Source organism: Abrus precatorius, unplaced genomic scaffold, assembly GCF_003935025.1.
Source record: "Abrus precatorius isolate BTA unplaced genomic scaffold, Abrus_2018 Scaffold4, whole genome shotgun sequence".
In the NCBI taxonomy this organism is placed as follows: domain Eukaryota; kingdom Viridiplantae; phylum Streptophyta; class Magnoliopsida; order Fabales; family Fabaceae; genus Abrus; species Abrus precatorius.
This window is the reverse complement of record NW_020874384.1, coordinates 21,813,840-21,833,832: the sequence shown is the minus strand read 5'-3', so window position 1 is coordinate 21,833,832 and position 19,993 is coordinate 21,813,840. Positions and strand designations below refer to the sequence as shown.

General features: G+C 33.1%; 2 protein-coding genes across 10 annotated transcripts; one reads left to right on the top strand and one right to left on the bottom strand.

The window, feature by feature from the left end:
• Nucleotides 1-225: 225 nt before the first annotated feature.
• Nucleotides 226-9,487, top strand: LOC113864535 (mediator of RNA polymerase II transcription subunit 19a-like). 7 transcript variants are annotated; one of them, XR_003504870.1, is made up of 9 exons: nucleotides 227-432; nucleotides 841-904; nucleotides 4,683-4,972; nucleotides 5,142-5,369; nucleotides 5,668-5,727; nucleotides 5,882-6,035; nucleotides 6,423-6,549; nucleotides 7,075-7,183; nucleotides 8,879-9,487. XR_003504870.1 is itself a non-coding variant. In XM_027498368.1 (6 exons), the coding sequence occupies exons 2-6, from the start codon at nucleotides 877-879 to the stop codon at nucleotides 5,930-5,932; spliced, it is 657 nt and encodes a 218-aa protein (XP_027354169.1). In that variant the 5' UTR covers nucleotides 227-432; nucleotides 841-876; the 3' UTR covers nucleotides 5,933-6,428. The 7 variants fall into 7 exon arrangements, 1 of the variants encoding a protein (XP_027354169.1); XR_003504868.1 differs by lacking the exon at nucleotides 6,423-6,549 and adding an exon at nucleotides 554-583 and having other exon boundaries at nucleotides 226-432; nucleotides 7,075-9,487; XR_003504872.1 differs by lacking the exon at nucleotides 6,423-6,549 and having other exon boundaries at nucleotides 226-432; nucleotides 5,668-5,722; nucleotides 7,075-9,487.
• A 198-nt stretch (nucleotides 9,488-9,685) lies between these two features.
• Nucleotides 9,686-19,718, bottom strand: LOC113864532. 3 transcript variants are annotated; one of them, XM_027498361.1, is made up of 7 exons: nucleotides 19,325-19,718; nucleotides 14,826-16,101; nucleotides 13,779-13,839; nucleotides 13,594-13,700; nucleotides 11,915-12,005; nucleotides 11,172-11,219; nucleotides 9,686-10,803 (listed from the first exon to the last, which is right to left on the bottom strand). In XM_027498361.1, the coding sequence occupies exons 2-7, from the start codon at nucleotides 16,016-16,018 to the stop codon at nucleotides 10,762-10,764; spliced, it is 1,542 nt and encodes a 513-aa protein (XP_027354162.1). In that variant the 5' UTR covers nucleotides 16,019-16,101; nucleotides 19,325-19,718; the 3' UTR covers nucleotides 9,686-10,761. The 3 variants fall into 3 exon arrangements, with proteins under 3 accessions (XP_027354162.1, XP_027354164.1, XP_027354163.1); XM_027498363.1 differs by lacking the exons at nucleotides 9,686-10,803; nucleotides 11,172-11,219 and adding an exon at nucleotides 11,410-11,725 and having other exon boundaries at nucleotides 19,325-19,709; XM_027498362.1 differs by lacking the exons at nucleotides 9,686-10,803; nucleotides 11,172-11,219; nucleotides 11,915-12,005 and adding an exon at nucleotides 12,093-12,140 and having other exon boundaries at nucleotides 19,325-19,709.
• Between the last annotated feature and the right edge of the window lie 275 nt (nucleotides 19,719-19,993).

The following is a 19,993-nucleotide window of genomic DNA, read 5'->3' as shown; positions in this document are numbered from 1 at the left end:
AAGTTTTTTATTTTACTACATTTTTGAATTGTTCGAACTCAAAAATGGTTGGTGGAAATGGTTTATCCGATCCGATTTTCTTATTAATGAAAAAAAGTTTGAAAGTGATTTAAAATTAGTTCCATTACCGTTGGTTGGATATGGTCAGTAGAGAGAGTGAGGAAACTAATAACTATCATCACTACAACTGTAACTATAAATATAGGTCAGTTGACGAATGAGGAACGAAAAGAAAAGAAAAGGGGAGAAACTAGAAATATTGTACAAAGTGGAGGGCTATTTATAAATTGACAAGTTGGGATCAGGAATTGGGGTTTCGTTTTTGGGTTACTGAAAGGGAAACAATCGAAGAATTTGAGAAGCGAAGCGCACAACGCAAGCACAAGGGAGAGAAGAAAGATCCTCTCTTTACACACTCTTACTTCCCTAACTGTAAGCCCTTTTGTCTGCTCATTATTCATTCTCATCCTCATCTCTTCCTCTTTTCTCCGCAATCAAATATTCTTGATGAAAATTGTTTCAATCTTGGACACCTTTTGCCTTTCGAACCAAGTTTCTCGTTGCCAAGAAATTCGCACCTCAGGTGCTTCTCTTCAGCTCAATTATGTATTTTTTATAATATACCAACGCATCCCTTTTTTTAATAGCCAAGTTTCTGTTTTTTGGGAACTCTCCCTCAACACTCTTTTAGAAATACTGTTAATACCGTTATGTTTGAATAATCTCCAAACCAAAAATTGAGATGTAATGAGAATCAGGAGACAATTGCTATCTGAGATGTAATGAGAATCATTTGACATTGGTGGATGAGTAACATCTTTGTCTGATCATAAATTGCAGTTGATAATGATTCAACAACTCATGAAAGATTGACAAATGGATCCTGCAGGCAAAAAATTTGGGGGTAAAAGTTTGTCATCTCAGCTCTTTGCTTTGTGTAGATTATCTTACACATATATCTTCTTTTGAATTTTGTTCTTCTTATGATGTCCTTTAGAGTTAGGAAAATGTCCATAATACTTCCTATAAGGCTTGAGTAAGCTCTCCCTTAAGCTAGTTATTTGAAGTTAAGCTCAGCTTATTTCTGATATGTGGGACTACCCACAAATATTCAATATTGCAAACTCCACACGTTCAATCTCTAGTTTTGGGCATGAGGGAGTGAATTAAAATGATTCACATTGGCTAGGAATATGACCAAAATATTTCTTGTAAGGCTTGGGTAGTGGTGAGGTAGTAGGCCCAGTTTAGTTCAAATAGTTGTTAAATATGCCAATCCTACTTTCCTATCTGCATAACATTGATTATACCCATAATCCTATTGAAATATTTTGTTAAATTTTCAATCTGCCAGTATTTTTTACAAAGGTGTTTTCATCTATTCCTCTAAGGGTCAGAGTAGGTCCATGAATGTTGAAAAGTGAATATTCTGTTTGTGCTAAACATGTAGTTCAGACAATATTTTGGCATGTGTCCATGTATGTATGTATGTATGTCTCTTGTGTCCCTTGTGTGTGTTTTTTGAGGTTGATTTGCAATTTAACATTGTGCAGTAATGCTTGATTTTGCTTCCGCCTGATTGAGTTCATTATGATTCTGTGATTTACCATCCACACGTTACTTTATTATTTATTGATTTTAAGGCTTGGTGTTAAAATTTGAATAGAGTTTTTTTAGTACTTATTTAGGTGTGGTACAATCATTTATCATGATGATATATTCGTTATCACGTTTTCTGGTGCTTTCTGTTGAGAAACTAATATTTGGATCATGTATTCCGTATGAGTGAGTTATATCATGTAATACTTTATGGCTCCTGCTAGTCAAGGTTTTGGATTCTAAAGATTAAGATAAATAATCAAAAGCTCACTTGAATTTTGAAATATAGCATGTTGAGATCCAACATTGACTCGGCCAAAGTAAAGCTTATTAAATGATAAGACAATGCTCATCTTACGAGTTAACTTTTAGGTTGAGTTGGGCTAAATCCAAATTCAAGATAGTATTAGAGTTTATTGTTGATTTGATATTAAGCTACTCTTGACTATATAAAAAAATAACCCAGTCTAGCAGATTTTTCTAATACAATTAATTTGACATTGTTATTTAAAATTGGCTCAAGTTATATTTTCCTTAATATTTAACTCAAGCTTTTAACTTTGTGAGAAATATAATCAAATTAAGTTGACCTTACATAATTTAGAGATATAACTCTCGTATTTAACATACATTTTGCAAAAATTTGTTGCACATGTACATGTCTCAATTTGTATTTATTAATCAGTCTCGTTATTATCGTTTGACAATCACAAAAGACAAATGCTGCTTCTATAAAGAATATCTGTTAAGAAATTTTCTTAATCAACTTCATATGCTACCAAGTAAAATAAAACTTGGTCTCTATAATAAATTTAATCATACAGGTATATTTGGATAATTTAAGCAACATCTCTCCTGAGGATAAATTAAGTGCACTCATTAATTTATTCTCATATGAATAATGTTTAATTCACATCACTAAATCATTTGAATATAAAGAAAATCTTCTGTGTATGATATAGGCTATGCTGTTTTGAAAATATTTCATGAGTTTAACAAGCATAAAATAAATATATTTGCAATAAACTTAAATAATTTAGACATGCTCTTATTGACCTACAAGGTTTGCCTTTTGAGTGTGAACATCATTAGGAAATCTCAATTTAAGACATTCAAACTTTTCTAAGAAACTTTGCAATATAATATTTTGTGATAACATTATTTATCCACTTCATTAAGATTTTAAACACTAAAAATTTACACATGCTTCACCCATGTTTTGCACAAGAATGCCATGAAGAAAACTCATATTGCATACACGAATAATTTTTCATTTTTCAGCACAAGTTAAAAAAAAGATGAAAAAAAAAAACTTGAAATCCTTCCAATAAATGGATATTCAAATCAAATTTTTAAAATAACACGAGTTTAACATTTAGAGATAGTCTATTACAAAATGTTTTAAAAAGAATTCAAACTACTAAATTTGTTTGAAATTGTCTTAACAATAAATCAATTCAATTATAAAAATAATTTTTTATCCAACTCTTTTATTTTAATTCTACTACATATGTGTTCTCAATTAAATGATACACATACTAACGAAGTAGCAAACATAAAAAAAAATGATATAATAATATATCAATAATTTTTTTAGATGATTTGCAAAAGAAAATTGCATTTTTTTAAAAGGAAATATCTAAATGTATGAAGAATAAATATATATAATATTTAGATGACAATAACTAATCTACATCCAGATTAAAGTAAAACTTTAACAAAATTACAAAATAAATTTAGCCTGACTCAATGAGCAGTTGGGCACAAGGTTCTATTTTTCTCGTTATTTGTTATTGAAGAAACATTTTTCATTTTAAATTCATATCGATTAAAAAGGAAAGATATAGTTACCGTAGAATAAAATTCCCCATTAAATGTACGATTGATGATTGAATATTATGGTAAAGGTCATTGTCAAAAATAAGAATAGTTGAGAATAAATTCTTAAGGACAATATTGTTTGATAACTTGATTTATAATGTTTATTACATATTTATGTAATCATTTTTTATAATTTATTTAAATTATGAATTAACTTTATATTCATGAAAGAACATTATTTAAAGGAATGTTTTTACTATATTGTATGGTCTTGGACACTTGTTTTCTTGAATATTTTTTTGGATTCTTTTGTTCGATCTCTTTGTATTCTGTTTATCAAAGACAAATTTTTGGAAGTCTATTAAATATCCTGAGAGATTTTTGTGAAAATTAAATGTGAATAAATCCTTAAGATTGTTAGAAGTATTAAAGAATAATAGCCTGAAGTGTCAAATGACATTGTCTTTAAGGATTTATTTGCCTCAAGATACTGCAAAAATCATCCAGGATAAAATAACAGATTCTTGTGAGAGATCAACTAAAAAATCATCCAGGATATAACATATTCTTGTGAGATAAAATCATTAACGTAGAATGCTTTTGAGAATAAGAAGAGGAAGAAAATAATAAAAATAACTTAAAAATAAATAGTACAGTTAAAAAAACAGAAACAATCTAATACTAATACTTATTAATTGTAATTGCATTTGAAATTTACAACAAGTTGTTTGGTGCTGTGAAAGTGTAATTCAGTTTTAAATGTTAGCTGTGATATAAATATTAATTTTTTTATCTATGTTATGTGTCAGTGTTTGTGTGTTTATATAGGTAGAATCTTATGATTTGTGTTAATGCTCACTTGATTTAAATGTCTTCTCCACTTCCAATCATAAGTAGGATCTCGATGTTGACCACATTGGATGTGGCAACAGCCATATGCTTCTGTCACAGCAGATTATGTTAAGGGTCCATTTGGTAAACTTGGCAATATAAAAAACGATTGGACATGAGAGTTGAATAAAAAAGATAAGATAAAAGTAGGATGTGCTCTCATTCTATCTGATGTTTGATCCACAACAGAATAACAAATTTGATAGTATTATATTATCCTATTGTCTATTTCTAACTTGGACTCAGTTAGATCACTTTTAAAACTTTTTAGCAGCTTGCTTTAGGCCATGATCTAATACTACAAACATTTTGTTGTATTCATATATTTTCCCTTTGCTTTCTAATTGAGGACATGTTATTTGAACTCTCAGGACCAAGAGAATTGACAAGTGCTGTGGATCTATTAAATCACTTCAAATTACTTCCCCATTTTGAGTTTTTCTGCAAGAGGCCACTTCCTGTTTCAATTTCGGACACACACTATTTACACAGCGTGATAGGAGACGTAGAAATTAGAAAAGGAGATGGGATGCAGTTGGATCAACTTATTCAGAGTACATCTTCATCCAGTGGTACAAGTTCTCGTATACAGCTTTTGGACCTAGATGTTCTAAAGGATGCTTTTCAACTCAAGGAAACAGCTCCTATTGATTTGCCTGCTGTAAGAAATCATATTTGGATTTGATAATGCTTCTTCTGTTGCCTCATGCAGTTCACTAGATTAATAGACATGTTTTACTAGTTTTCAAATATCAAAAACAGTATAGTCAATCTATTCCTTTATAGCATTGATTTCATATGTGTTTATTCTTTGTATTTGTCCCTGGTAGGCTGAGAAGGGGATTCCAACGGTTGCAGGAAAATCAAAAAGTGAGTCTAAAGACAAAGACAAGAAGCATAAAAAACACAAAGACAGGGACAAAGATAAGGACAAGGAGCATAAGAAGCACAAGCATCGTCAAAAAGATCGAAGCAAAGACAAAGAAAAGGACAAAAAGAAGGATAAAAGCAGGCATCATGATTCCAGTGCTGATCCCTCAAAGAAACACCATGAGAAGGTTGAGAAACTTTAGACATGCATCTGCATTGTTGATGTGAAAAATCAGTGTTCTAGAAGCCCTCTTATTGTGATTTTAATTCAATAAATTTGCTTCATCATCAAGTCTGTCATGAAGTTTTCATTTGTATTTGGTTGATGGTGCTGTTAACTGTTTATTGCTTGTGACTTAGGTCCCAATAAACAATATCTGTTGCATTTGATGTCAGCATTTTCAAAAGGATTCACTTCACATACCATTTGAAATGACCCAGGAATGTAGTTCTATTTTTAAATCATTTTACTCAATATGATTACAGAAAAGGAAGCATGATGGAGATGGTGATCTAAATGATGTGCACAAACACAAAAAAAGTAAGGTAATAAAGGGAGAAGCTTAGTCTCCAGATAACTTGCCAATGTTTGATTCTTATCTTTTTCTTCCCTATACATTTTCTCTTGTATATCACTTCTCATAGAACCTTGTCAATTCTTTGGTGACGATTTGTTTTTTGTTTTTTAATTTTACTGCAGCATAAGAGCTCAAAAATTGATGAATTGGGGACAATAAAGGTTGCAGGCTAAAATGGTTACCTACTGTAGTTCTCTTCTTTTCCTCAAATGGTTGTTGTCATTTGTTAAAGTTTGTGGAGGGGGTCTTTCACTTGACATTATCAGATTTCTTAAGGTACTTAATTATATTTGCAACAATCTTCAATTTTTATCTGATGTCTAAGTGCTTTATTCTTCTTTTAAGTTGTTTCTTATTTTTCAGAAATAGTTGATGGTGCATCTTTTGTTCTTTATTTCTTCTCTTTTAAGTGCATCTTTAGTACTAATCTTAATGTTTCTCAAATTTATCTGCTGAATTATTTCAGTCATGCATTCAATTCCTGGTTAGAAGAGTTATGTGGCCATCATGTGCTATATAGCAAAAACAATTTCTACTTCAAGAGCAAGTTTTACTCTCTATTGGCAATTTGATATAGACTAGAATAGTTGGGGAAATGGAGAGAGAAAGGTGAAGAAAAAACTGACATTTATTGTTTATGAAAAATTTCATGATTGAATCTAGCTTTGGCTGCTGACAGTGGCTTTCTCCCCCAAGTATTTAGTAAAGATTGATTTTGTCCTGATCTTGAAAGCTACTTTCAGTAGATTGTCTGGACAAAATCTTGGATAGTTCCTCTATCATTCACCAGGTAAGAAAAAGAGTCAGAAAAGCATGCAAAGTTTTTCAGATTTGTGTTTCTTTTAATCTTTGTGTAGAGCTTGTTTTATTATGTCTACGATTAGAAATTAGAAATGTGAAAGACTTTCAATTTTGGTCTATTTTATAGATTTTAATTATGCGTTTTACAAGTTTATTTTTGAAAAGAAAATTTATCAGTCAAAGTGTGTTTTCTTTGCTTACAATTTCTACTCTTTGTCAGAACTCGGAGCTTATGTGTGTTATTCCATTTTTGTCGCTGTACTCCTGGCTGTTGCCTTTAGAATGGTGCATATTATTTGTATATGTCAGCCTTCCTTATGCATTTCATGTCATAAGAAATAATCTGCTCTTCTTCTGATATCCTTAATACCACCTGAGAATGGTCTCTCCACCCATGGTTCTCTGTCTTTTGGCCCTCAACTCCATGTCCCATTTCTTTTTCTTTAAATTATCTTGATGAGTGATTATGCCTGAACTGTTTAGTCATTTCCAATGATCTGGAAGTTCTGTGCAGGAAGTATCAATACATGCGATGTGTCATTGGAGATTGATGTAATTGACATGGATGAGTAGCTGGCAAGAAAGATTTGTTCTCATCTTTTTGGTCCCCTAAATAATAAAAAGTATTTTTATCATGCTTTAGTTTTATATATATTTTGCATATTACACAACCATTTTCACTACAAACTGATAGGGAAATAATGGTGATAATATTGGAATTATTTTGCTTCTAAAATCTTTCCATGAAAAATATTCTGTTATGTGGTAACTAATATTCCTGTTGTGCTGACTGTTTAGTACGGTCTATTATTGCTTTTGCATAGGAATTTTGGATGCTTAGGAAAATGCTCCTGGCAGTTTTTGTGGGACACTTGGTTATTGAAGCTAGAAAAACTAGCTATTCCTAGGCTTTAAGAGCATGGATGTTGACGATACAGAGAAGGAAGCAAAACATTGGAAAGCCATTCTACTTTTAGACAGATGCATAAATGGTTTTTATTTGTAAGAAAGGGAAGAGGAGGGTAGGTTGCATGCTTATGAAAAGTTCCATCATTAATGACATCATTGATCTGTCACATATTTCTAGAGCTTTGGATGCATTTTGTTCCCAAGATTAGGTAGCAAATTATTCCAGAAACAACTTTTTGCTAAAATTCATGGAACCTAAATGAGCACGGAGGGTGGGGGGATCTTTGGCCTCGCTAATTCTTGAGCTATGTTTACTGTGGGTTATTAATATCTTTGATTTCCACCACACCCAAATTTAAAATCTTCAAATTATTGACCTGTGAAGGTATTTGCTTTATATATGCAGTATAGTGTTTTTAAACTTGTCAAATCTGAGGGTTTGTAGATGTTTGGTTATCATATGAGAAACTGTAATTGGTCATAGGTCGATTGGAATTAGGCTTGTTGTTTTCTGATAACTTGCAGGAGGAAATTGAGATAACTAATGGTGCTTATTTTATATTTAATAATAGAGATATGTTTTAGTTGGGGAAGTGGTTTGGTGCAGTGTCATTGAAACAGGGTATATAATTTCTTAAACAAGTGTGATGTAGAATATTGTGTATTTACAAAATTTATCAATTTTTATAATGAATATGTCACTGCATGGTCTTATGAAACCTTACCAGTCTTTCAGACAATTGTGATTAATGATGTTGATGGATGATGTTCTCTCGAGTCTAGAGAAAGTTCATCATGTTTAATCAGACAATTGTGATTAATGGCAACTGCACCAATAATGATTTCTACTGATTTGAATGTTTTATATATACTGGGTCAGTGTGATCAAGTCATCAAACTGAGTTAAGCATAGACACAACTCATACAGGCGATTGGATAATTACATTGTTCAAGTTTAGACCTCATTCTTGGGACCGGCAGTTGCTTTAGCACAATCAGTCCTACATATATTATATATATTAGATTTATTCTAAATTAATGCAAACATGTGCTTATGTTCTTCCCTTACACATACTTAACTTTATAATGACAATTATCAGTAAATTAACATGTTGATATCTTCATTTTTTCATTCTAACATGATTAGTACAAAATTATGGTATGGGTTTCATGTTGGCATCACTCGGCAGATTCTCTCATCTCTGTTAATTACATCATGGACATGGAACTGCAAACATGTAAAAGACAATAGAAGACACTGAAAAGTAACAAAATGTGCCAATGGAAAGCCAAGCTCTCCAGTGCCAATTTATATGTTCCATAACTAGAAATGCTTATATTTTTAATTTGTTTCATGATAACCATTCTTGATGGTTGCAGTATACATGATACCCTCTAATTTTATGCAGAATAGCTAGTGATCTGACTAAATATTATCATGAAGGTGAATTCACCTGATGAAGGAAAAGGATACAAGGTAAAATTTGCTGAAAATGAACCTTTTTTTCAATTAACACTTATCTGTTATAATTGCCAATATTTGCGAAACTTTGGTCCTTTTCCCAGTTTTTTGGCCCACTGATATCACAAAATGTATGCATTACTTTAATCTTCTTTGTAGATTTTCCAGTTCATATATTGATAGTTTGAATTAGCGTTAACAGATTATTTAGGATGACTGAATTAAGTGTGGAGGTTATTACTTTCGCCCCATATCTTGTACTAAGTAGCATGCCTCGCATTAACAATGACTGAATGGTTCAGCACCAAACAAACTCTCGTTGGTTCCAATATTTTTGCATACTAGGGTAAATTGTTCAGAGTTCTTCAATTTTAAATGAATTATTTTAAGGTGCCCCTTTATGGCTATCAAGAGATGGTTATTTTAAACAGACAAGCCTCCTCTAAAATATCTAAAGTGGGAAGTAATAGTGATCGTGATCTTAACTTCCTAAATGATTAAAGGGTGAATATATTTTTTCTTCCTTACTTTAGAAGAACCTTTTCATTTTACGTAAAGGCCAATGTGGATGATGTAATATTTATATTTTAAGCTTAGTTTCTGTAAATATTTTCCACTTGCTGTTTACTTCTATAAAACTCGTAGCTTGTTAGCCATTTTGGTATTGGAAATCACATTTTGCATTTTTTTTTTCTTTTTCCCTACTCACACCACTTTTTTTATTGTGGTTTTTGAAATTTAATTTTCGGAAGTAAATTTAATATATTGTGGATGCGATTTTCAAATGACTTCCAAAATTTTATTTTTAAAAGTGATTCTATTCCTTTCAGAAGCAGAAATTTAAAAGTCATTTAAAGTTACCTTTAGAAATTAATCCAGAAGCGATTTGGTACTTTTGAGAAAGTCATTTACAAATCACATCCAGAAAAGTTTTTTTGGAAATGATTATATATAGCTTCAGAAAATTAAATGAGTTCACCAAAAAATGGGTAATGAGAATAATAAGAAAAGTGGTGCAAATATTTTTACTTAGATTAACGTGCTGCGGGTTTTATGTATAAGGATTAACTTGTAAGCCATTAATGGAGAATACTTTGATGTAGTTAATACATATTTATTCGGTTTTCTTATGCTAATCTTTTGCGGGAATAAACGTAAAGTGGAGGCTACTGCTGTCTCATTTAACTCGGGGCTTAGTATTGTTTAAAAGTTTAGATTATAGTGAACCTCTGAGAATTGAACATCAGAGATTGGTAGTCACTGGTGGAGAGGAAATTTTTCATGTGTACTGTTTAAGCAACCAGACGAGTCTGATCCCCCACATCTATAACACACGCACACAAAAGACGAAAACTTACCTAACATTCTAGCTTGAGTGTGTACATTTAGCATTATTCTGGATAACCTCGTGTATTAGGTGGTTGTCAGATTTCCTTTGGCTCAAAAAGGCTATTAATCCTCAATTTGAACTCATTTTTCATCTTGAATTTGAACTCAGCAAGGACATAAAGTTGAAATTTTTATTTCCAAAATGGCAGCTTGAATAACTGTTATGGCAGTAACTCCATGACGATCAAATCAAATAGATCCTTAATACGACATGGAGATGGACGAACTTACCCAGAGGTTATGATGATCCATTCTACCAAGTAGAAGCTATACGATAACCACACATATTGAAAAAATCTAAAAACCCGATTATGAAATACTATTCCAAATCCATTATCATGCCTTAAAAACAGAATGGAACATCTAAATTTGGGTTTGTATAACAGATTGTACAATATACAAGAACAAAACATAGATCTTTCCCACCCGACTATAGATTCTTCAGTCAGATTTTTTCCGTTTAGCAGCAAGTCGTGGCCGCAGCTGCAAGTAGGTAAATTTCCGTGAGTGTAGGGACGGGGGAAAGATTGAAATGATTAAAACACAAAGCCTGGGTTGGGTCAACTAAATAAGTTTCACTAACTTTTACGATGGTGGACAGGTGGTTACGCACGAAAACACTATGTCAAATCGCTTCCATCGAATGGCGAAAGAGACAAGACTACTAATCAATTTAGAAAAGATTTTACTTAGGTTCATCCTAAAAGCCTTTGTCCTTCTTCCTATCAATCAAAACTAATTCATTAAATTATTTGCTTATTGTCCTATGTTATGCACAATAACTACTATTCGATCCCCAGAGATTCATTTAACATAAATACAATAATCAAAATTATGCGGTTCACACATACCATTTCTATGTACTTCAGTTGCTTCATTACTTGATCCGTTTCCAGCTCCTGCAGCAAATAAATCGAGGAAATGGCACAAGAGATGGGAATTTAAAACAATGATCGCAATACTGGGTTTAGTAAGACTTTGTTGAAAAAGCAATATTAAACTACTTGGAAGCAGAAAAAGACAAATATGTAAAGACCTAGTCCCCTGTATCCACAATTTATACGTAAGGCTAAAATATAATGCAGTTGCGTAATAACTAGTTTTATAAATTAAGACAAGCAATATTTCTCAGAAAAATAAATCTGAAATCTACAGATACAAGTAAAAGTAATTGGAATGGGATGGAAAATGGAAAAAGAGATAGAGGATACAGGTAAATAAATTAACCAAGAAGATACAACAACAATAATACATTATAGTTTTCAACAATATGCTTAGTGCATTTATAGGGATGCTTGTTGCTTGGTCGTGACGTGTTCGTGAACCTCTCTTCTAGATATTTGGGACTGTTCTAATTTATGAGACAGAGAACGTGGCACAATATTGACAATTCAGTACATCACTCCTACATTTTATAGTGAATTTCAGTATCATATAATTTAAATGCATTTTCATATGTTTGAGCATAACTGATAAATCCTGGATGTTTCAACTATGTTTTACACATCATTTCTTACTCATTAAAATGAAATCTAACACCGTTATGATAAGATAATCTACAGAAATGAGAAAGCCAGAGTTAAATATATTTCACCTGAGGTACAGCACAATCAGCGTGAGATGGATCCCAATGGATAGCACAAAAGCACTCCCAGTCATCAGTTTGAACTTCAAAAAGAGGAGCCCTGCCAAACAAAAATATTTGCTAGATTAACGCATTTTGAGCAATCAACAAGAGACTCATTCCCAACCTCCAATAAAAAATAAAAAGAGACTCTTTCTCACACTTCATTCATTTCTCACTTCTCTGTATGAATATTCTTCACAAACAAATAACCAAATTCAACGAAAGCAAATAAGTAGAAAAGGTGTGTTATGATGAGGAAAAGAACGATAAAAGTATTTAAAGTTTATGGGAAAAGAAAAAGTATACATCTGTATCCTTTGTGTCAATCTGTTTTATTTAAAGTGAGTTTTGTTAGTCAGTTTAGGGCAAAGCTCACCAATTTCTCCGCATATCCAAAGAAAAATGAGATTTTTTTAAGGTATTTTGATGAAGTAAGATTTCTCCACTTGATGAATTCATAAATTAATTATTTTTTTAACAAAAATCTAATCAGATCCAAGAGTAATTTAGATTGAATCAGATTGGATTTATATTTAAAATCGAACCAATTGGATAATCTTATAAGAAAACCCATTAGAGTAAATCGGTAGGCTTTTTTCTCTCAACCAATTCAATTCAATCCAACAAGAACGCTCCGATACAGAAGAGGAGATGAATCAGGGAGAAGGGGAACCAGAGCCATGTTCAAGAGCTTTATTAAAATGGAGAAGGAAAGGAATGAAGGAGATCCACTTCCATCATTCCCTTAAAAAGACAATACTGGAGTCCATACGCATTTTAATGGACTAAAAACTAGTGCACCAGGATTCCTTTCCTTCTCATTGTCCACTACCTAATTGATTGCAAAACAATATATTAAATGTATTTTCCTGAAACGAGAGCACTCCAGTTTCCAAGATAATATTGCCCAACATCCTTACTTAGCCTGGTAGAAAAAACCTTATAACATAACAGTACATTTTGGCAACCAAACCAAAGGATTAACTAAGCAGATAGACTTCATGCCTATCACCAATTTTAACTTCACAAAGGACCTCGGTAAACACCTTAAAAGGTTATTCATAAGGATTTGGATCCTCTCCATTTTTGTAAGAATGTGACAGACAACAGTGTCATGTTATAAGAGAAACAAACAAACTAATTCTGTGCAAAAATGGTGGGTCCCTCTCTCAAAACACAATCATCATGTTCTTTTAAAAAAGGACAAAATTCAAATTCCATCCCATCATTAACAAAATCCAAAGTTCTTACGTCCCCAACAATCAGCATTCCGCAGTAATAAATCTATCTGGTCCAGCCACTTTATCCCTAACTGTACTCTAAATGGCTCTTCTATTCTCCCTCTGCAAAAACTAATTAGCTTTACCTAATCCAACCCCTCAATTAAAGGGCTGAGATTATTCATCAGGCAAGAAATACTATTTCTTGGGCTTCGTGTAGGTAATACATCCTTTGCCTACTTGACAATAAATCTTAGGAGTCTTAAATAAGACCATCCTACAAAATTAGCAATTGAAGTTTGAATCACACCCTTCTACAATAAATTTTTTTTTCTTGTTTCATTAATAAAATCTTAAATATTACCATCCCACAAAATACTAACTTATAAAATAATTCAACACTAAGAGCAATGCCATGTGACTTACCTGCGCCATTTTCCACATATAGCTCCGCTAGCTCTATCTATAACCTCCCGACATTGAAGCCAATTACCAATGGAACTAAGTCTAGTTTGATTTCTCGTATTCTCTCCCTGCAAAACAGAAAAATATTTCCATCACTCTGAGACTTCGATGAAAATGAAGATGGTAAAGTAAACCAAAACCTTTACCTGCAGACTAGGAAATTCTGAAGGATTAATTTCCAATGGTTCAGGAAGGACATCTTCATCACTGTAAGAGAAAACAAAATGATGTTGGTAACAGTTAAATTATACCATAATATGGCTAAAATAGACTCCTAAGGAACAATGGCTGGAGACTATTTGAATCACACACCAGAAAATGCACAACGGAAGACATTAGAACCCAAAGAGAGACACATTAGGGGAAAGTGAGACACCACTAAACAGATCTTGATTTAAGTTGTTTAACCATAAATTTCATTCAAGACAGAGCCTAACAGCATCAGTTGATCAAGTAATCAACTCCCACATGATGGGACAAAGACTTGACTGTTATAGTTGTTGGTATTGCACAGATTACAATCTCATGTAAGATAAATGCCAAAACATAACAGAGTATATCATAAATAGTATTATCTTCATCCACAAGTGACAAAAGATAAAACAATTGCTCAAGCAACAAAGCACATTATAATAGCACGGCAAAAATGAAGCAGTTCTAACTGAACAATTGCTCTTGATGACTTTTAGAAATTCCAAAATTGTCTAAAGAACAACATCAATATGCTAGCTAAATGAGATGCTTGAAATACAATATATTCATGTAATTTGTTGCGAAGGTCACATATAACAAATACACCATGTATAAACATCAGCATTAAATATTCCTTCATATGGTATTTTTTGTAGCCTCACATTTCCACTTAATCAATTGCACAAAGTAGCAGCAAAGTGTAGGAATAATGATGATCAAAAGATGTTTAGTACTAATTATGCATTCTCATAATTTTGAATATTTTAAAACAGAAAACAAAATCAAAATTGAGCATCAAACACATCAGTCTTTGCATTTCACGTTCTCTGCCAAATGGCATTATGACACTTATTGATGTTAGACTCCTCAAAGAATAGTTTGTTCACATAAAATGAAGACAGTAAAAGCTTATATTCTAAGCAATGTAAGAAACACCTAGTACAATAGATGGATGCAATAGAAGCATTAGGTTCCAAACTTGTGATTGAAATAGAAGATACCTTCTTATTGGGCCTGACCAGTCAGGAACTTCTGCTTGAAAACCTTTACCAACCCGCACACCACTAGTATGTGGCTCTGTGTCCCGCAACATCAACACTATGGGATTCAATTCAGCCTTAACTGAGGAAGTTCTACTTTTTCCCATTTCATTGTGGATACCTGGTGATCTGATAACTGTCTCCTTGAGAATTTTCTGCCTTTTTTTAAGACACGAATGACAAAACCATTCATCAATTGGTAATTTTTTCAAACGTGGATTGTAGCAAGATGGATGATATGCATCTTCACACTGATCACATAAAAGCATGTTCAATGAACTGTCTAAATGACCACATATTTTGCATGCCCTGGAACAACAGCTATTACCAGTGGTGACAGCATCTTCCCCAGAAGCCACATTATCTGCAGTAGAATTTTCTCTAAGAAGTCCATGGCTTCTTAAAATACTAATGCAGAAATCCTTTTCTGTTCCCTCTTCCCTTGTAGCATCCATGACTATTACACTGGAGGAGGAGCATTCACCAGCTTCATCCATCACCGTTTCATTGGAATCTGAATCAAGTTCTGTAATAGACTTCGAAGAGGAGCAACTATCATTTACACTGTCAATACCTAAGTTTTTATGCGTTCTATCTTTGGATACTCTGTCAAATAAGACAGAAGGCTCAGTAAGATCTTTAACCATTTCAATGTCATGCTTAACTTGAAGACCAGCCGGCTGATCCTCAGCTGATGACAAATGTGCAGAGGAACTTATAACTGAAGGGCTGTTGGCACTTCCCTGCACATTAATTGGCCCTAGCTTAGACATTGGGCCCTTACGCAGCTTCTTTCTCCTGTAGACCATATTAGGTGCAGTATTTTCTGTCATCATACTATTAGTTGATGGCCGACCAGAGCTAATTGGACAACTTGAGCTGTTGGGATCATCAGCGTTCCTTCTATCTTCTTCCATTGGTTCAGCTTTTCTACACCAGTTAACAGGGTACTTACTGCATTTCAGACACACCTGCCAAGTTTCACCACTAGGCATCCGATCACATGGAACATCTTTCCCATCATCAGATACATAACATAGACCAGCTTCAACTGAACTAAGAAAAGAACTTTTTATTAACATTATCACCTGAATCAAATTCAGAAACAAAATATGTAGTATATTGCTAGAGAGCCCCAAAGAGAAAGAGTCCATATAACAGAGTTTCCATTCTTCAAATTATTGAACCGTTGGAAGCGTGTCTATCAATCTCATCCAGTCAACACACTAATGGCCACCTGATTTGAAAATCACATACAAAAGTAGGAAAAAAGGATAAGAAACAAGTATAAACGGGCGAATAGATTTGCAATCACAAATAACTAGCGATATCACTGTATTTATCTAAACAACACATGACTCAAAATTTTAATTAGGTTAATTATGCTGAAGTCCCTAAACTATAGGTGAAAGTGTAAAAAGGTCCCTCATCTATTAAGTGTGTAAAAAGGTCCCTCATCTATTAAGTGTCTGATTGGTTAGGCGTTAGGAACTTCAAAACTCGGTTTCCACAAAGTAAAACTGTAGCGCCAAAGCCTGATTGGAATAACATCAATCTAGGCTTTAAAGTTAACACACAGGAACTTCTGGAGACCCTTGAGGCAAACCCAATCTTCACCAAAAACATCAAATAGATAAGAAGCATTTTCATAATTCACTTTGTAATGACCCAATAATTCGGAGAAAATGCAGTTAGAGATCTTCAAATCTGAACAAATTGTCGATAATAAACTGGTTTAGAACAGCAGTCCCTACAAAAGATTTGACCTTTGAGGAAGCAACTGATTTCCAAATTGCCTAATCTAGAAGGAAAAATTCATTGCTAGGAGATGAAGTGAGAAGCTGCAAGATTTGCAGAAAATAACCCAAGATGAATAAATTGTTGATACTAAATGGATTTGCAGAGATATGGATTGAATTCAGCAAGGCCAAAAAGTGACTAATTCAGAGAATCCTCTGTCATGCAAATTTCCAAAAAGGTGAAGATTCTAGGAAACAAAAGATTTGTATGAAGAATAAATCTAAATAATTAGGGCTTTGTGCAAATTAGATAGAGAGACAAAATCTAAGAAAAGGATGCCAACTCTTTTCCCATCTATCAATTGTCACATTCACACCAAATAATCCACTCAAAATACCTCCTACCAAATCCATATAACTAGAGTACTAACTAAAAATATCTATCATCCAAAATACAACTTATATGCTATGTCTGGTGGAGGGAATGGAATGAAAGGAAAGGAAAGAAGAGGTGGAGGGAAAATTACTTGTCATGGTTAGATATTTAACACAAGGAAAGGTGAAAAATTTCTTTCCTCCTGTTTGGGAGTTTTAATGAGAGTTACATCCCCTATCAAATCTATAACTGTTTCTCCCCACTTACCCCCTAATTTGAGTAGGGTGATTTTAGGGGATTGAAGGGGAATTCCCCCCCTACCCCACACACACATTCCCGCTCCCATCAAAGCATGGATAGAAAATCAAACCAATACCAACATCCATGATACATTGATACCAAAAGTGTATATCAACTATCAAGACAAAGTCTCCCTGTAAAAATTACCAGCACCACACCATATTTCCTATTTTTCTTTTCTCTATAAATTGTCTCCCTTGAATGCAGAATGTCAGGGCATTTGTTTTTGTTGAATTTGAGTTTTAGGTCTAACTCAACCCCAAAAGCTAGCTCGTAAGGTGAAGATTACTCTAACCTTTATAAGCTCTTACTTAACCATATATGTAGTGGATGTGGGACTTCAACACACTCCCTCATGTTCAAGATTAAATATCTAGAGTGTGAAAATTGTAAAACTATTATTTTTTAAAAATATTGCATTGGAAAAGCCGGGGGACCAGGTAAGTTGCACTCAAAAAATTCATGGGACCCCTCTTGTTTTCAGTCAAACCCAATATTGAATCTACAATAAGCTCTAACACCATGTTGAATTTAAGTTTTAAGCCTAACTCAATCTCAAAAGTTCGCTCATAAGATCAGGATTTTTTAAACCTTTAGAAGCTCTTATTTTGCCATATTTGTAGTCAATGCAGGACATCAAAAGTTTTCACAAGAGCTAAACAAATTCTCTCCTCCTTCAATAACAATTGTTCAAGCTCATCCACCTCCTCACAGAAAATAAAAACATAAGACATATAAGAAGTGAGTGTGCGATGCAAAATTACTCAGCAAGATAAGAGCCGATACTTTATAAGGTAACCTTGACCCACTAAAACGTATAAACTTTTATAAAATTTAGCAATTACAACATGAAAATTCTCATGGCTTTTATAAATATCCAGTGCAATTCAATTTCATAATTCCTAATCCGCGGCCATGCAATTTTATTTTCCAAAATGTGTATGCCTTAAAACATTTAACTTTTGTTAATTTATTGGGAACCAACACAGTTGCTAATCATCAATGGTCAAATTCAAGCACCAAACCAACATAAATAGAACCAAAAACATCCCTAATGAAGTTTTGTGCACAAGCATGATTCTAATACACAATATCACTAGTTTATTATAAAATAAATGAATTTGCAATAAGTCATATGTTAGGCCCAAGACTACATGAAACTAATATTGGAAAACTAAACCTGTAAATTAATCATGATCAATACCCATGACGTGCGACACTCTGAAACTTGCACCATTGTGGGAAATAAAATTGAAGTTGCGCTAGATTAGGAATTACAGTAGGTCATTGCCTCAGATAGGTAAAAAACCCAAGTTCTCATCCTTGCTAGAAATAGGCTGCGTGTGAGCATATCTTACATACACAAGAGCATTGAATTCACTGAAGACTAACTTATAGTTTAACAATGCAAAGAAAGAAAGAATCTTATACATCTGCAATCATTTTCAGTAGAAATGCATGAATGACACAAGTGCTTACTGCTATTCTTGCTTCCATCCAAACAAGAAACTACAAACCAGCTTAACAAAACCTGCCCCCCAGGCTTGAGGTAAATTTCTAACCTAATCTCCACTGCAGTCTCAGAAAACAATTCATAAGATCAAATCTTGAATCAGATATTTTCTGATCCGTTATAATCTTCCAAGGTGGAAACAGCTTCTTAAATTATGAGGAAGGAAGCTCAAAAGATTCTTGTTCATGGCTTTCCTCAAGATGTAAGACAAAGCCTATGGATCTCACCAGCATTCCAATTTCAATATTCTTCTTGAGTTAAAAAATAATTTAGAAATGTTCACCAAATAAATTCATTCAATAAAATCAACAAGTGAATTTAGGGCTTGAACGAAGAGTTAATGCCAGCAGATTTCCAAAAGGGTAAAAGTGACAGGCAATTGAAAGCAAAATTAAATTAAAACTTCAAAAACCTCTCTATGGCTATGAAGTAGACAATAATCTGCAACATTTACATAAAGGAAAAAAAGATAAACAGTAAAATAAAGTAGAAGAAGAATAACAAAGAACAGAGAAGAGGAACGAAGCATCACCCAATCGGATCAGAAAGGAGCGGGCGAAGGGGTTGCATTGAGTTGAGAGTTGAGACTTGAGAGCCAAAGAGTGCCGTGTCCGAACACACAAATAGGTTTTAAGAGTGTCCCTTCCCTTCATAACTATATAGGAGGCAAGGCAAGGCAAGGCAAGGCATTGAAATCTTAAATGCCCAAGACCTTCAAGACCTTCAAGACCCAATAACCCTTTCTGTTTCTTGATCGTTCTTGTTCCAAAACCTGCTTCTTCCCAAAACACACAAACCTTGCCACAAAATTATTTTGAATCCAAGGGATGCACCTTTCTCCCCATTCAATTGTATAGGATTGTCCCTTGTGCTCTTCTTTGATTTGAACAACCTTGCACAAATTTATATGTGACTTAGAGCCATGTAGTTCCTCCAATTTGCTCTTTCAATTTAAACTTTGATGGAACCCCTCCTACATTTTGTATTAAAAATAAATCGGTTTTGATAATCTTCTTTAGGCAAAGAATTAATTATTAAAAATCACCACAAAAATACATTCACAACATTAAATGTTATATTAGAATCATCATTAATGAAATTATAAAATTACATTAATATCTTTCTGTAAATTTTTTTATTTCGCCCTATTCATCATAATTAAAGCATTAAATTCTTTTTATATCTTTAAAATATTGTATAT

Excerpts from the sequence above, each read along its gene's own strand:
- LOC113864535 (XM_027498368.1), top strand. The coding sequence starts at position 877 with ATGGATCCTGCAGGCAAAAAATTTGGGG. Across the intron at positions 4,973-5,141 it reads CTCCTATTGATTTGCCTGCT|GCTGAGAAGGGGATTCCAAC; the intron begins GTAAGAAATCAT and ends TGTCCCTGGTAG. Across the intron at positions 5,728-5,881 it reads ACAAACACAAAAAAAGTAAG|CATAAGAGCTCAAAAATTGA; the intron begins GTAATAAAGGGA and ends ATTTTACTGCAG.
- LOC113864532 (XM_027498361.1), bottom strand. The coding sequence starts at position 16,018 with ATGGACTCTTTCTCTTTGGGGCTCTCTAGCAATATACTACATATTTTG. Across the intron at positions 13,840-14,825 it reads TGGTCAGGCCCAATAAGAAG|TGATGAAGATGTCCTTCCTG; the intron begins GTATCTTCTATT and ends TTTCTCTTACAG. Across the intron at positions 10,804-11,171 it reads AACTGAAGTACATAGAAATG|CTGCGGCCACGACTTGCTGC; the intron begins GTATGTGTGAAC and ends ACCTACTTGCAG.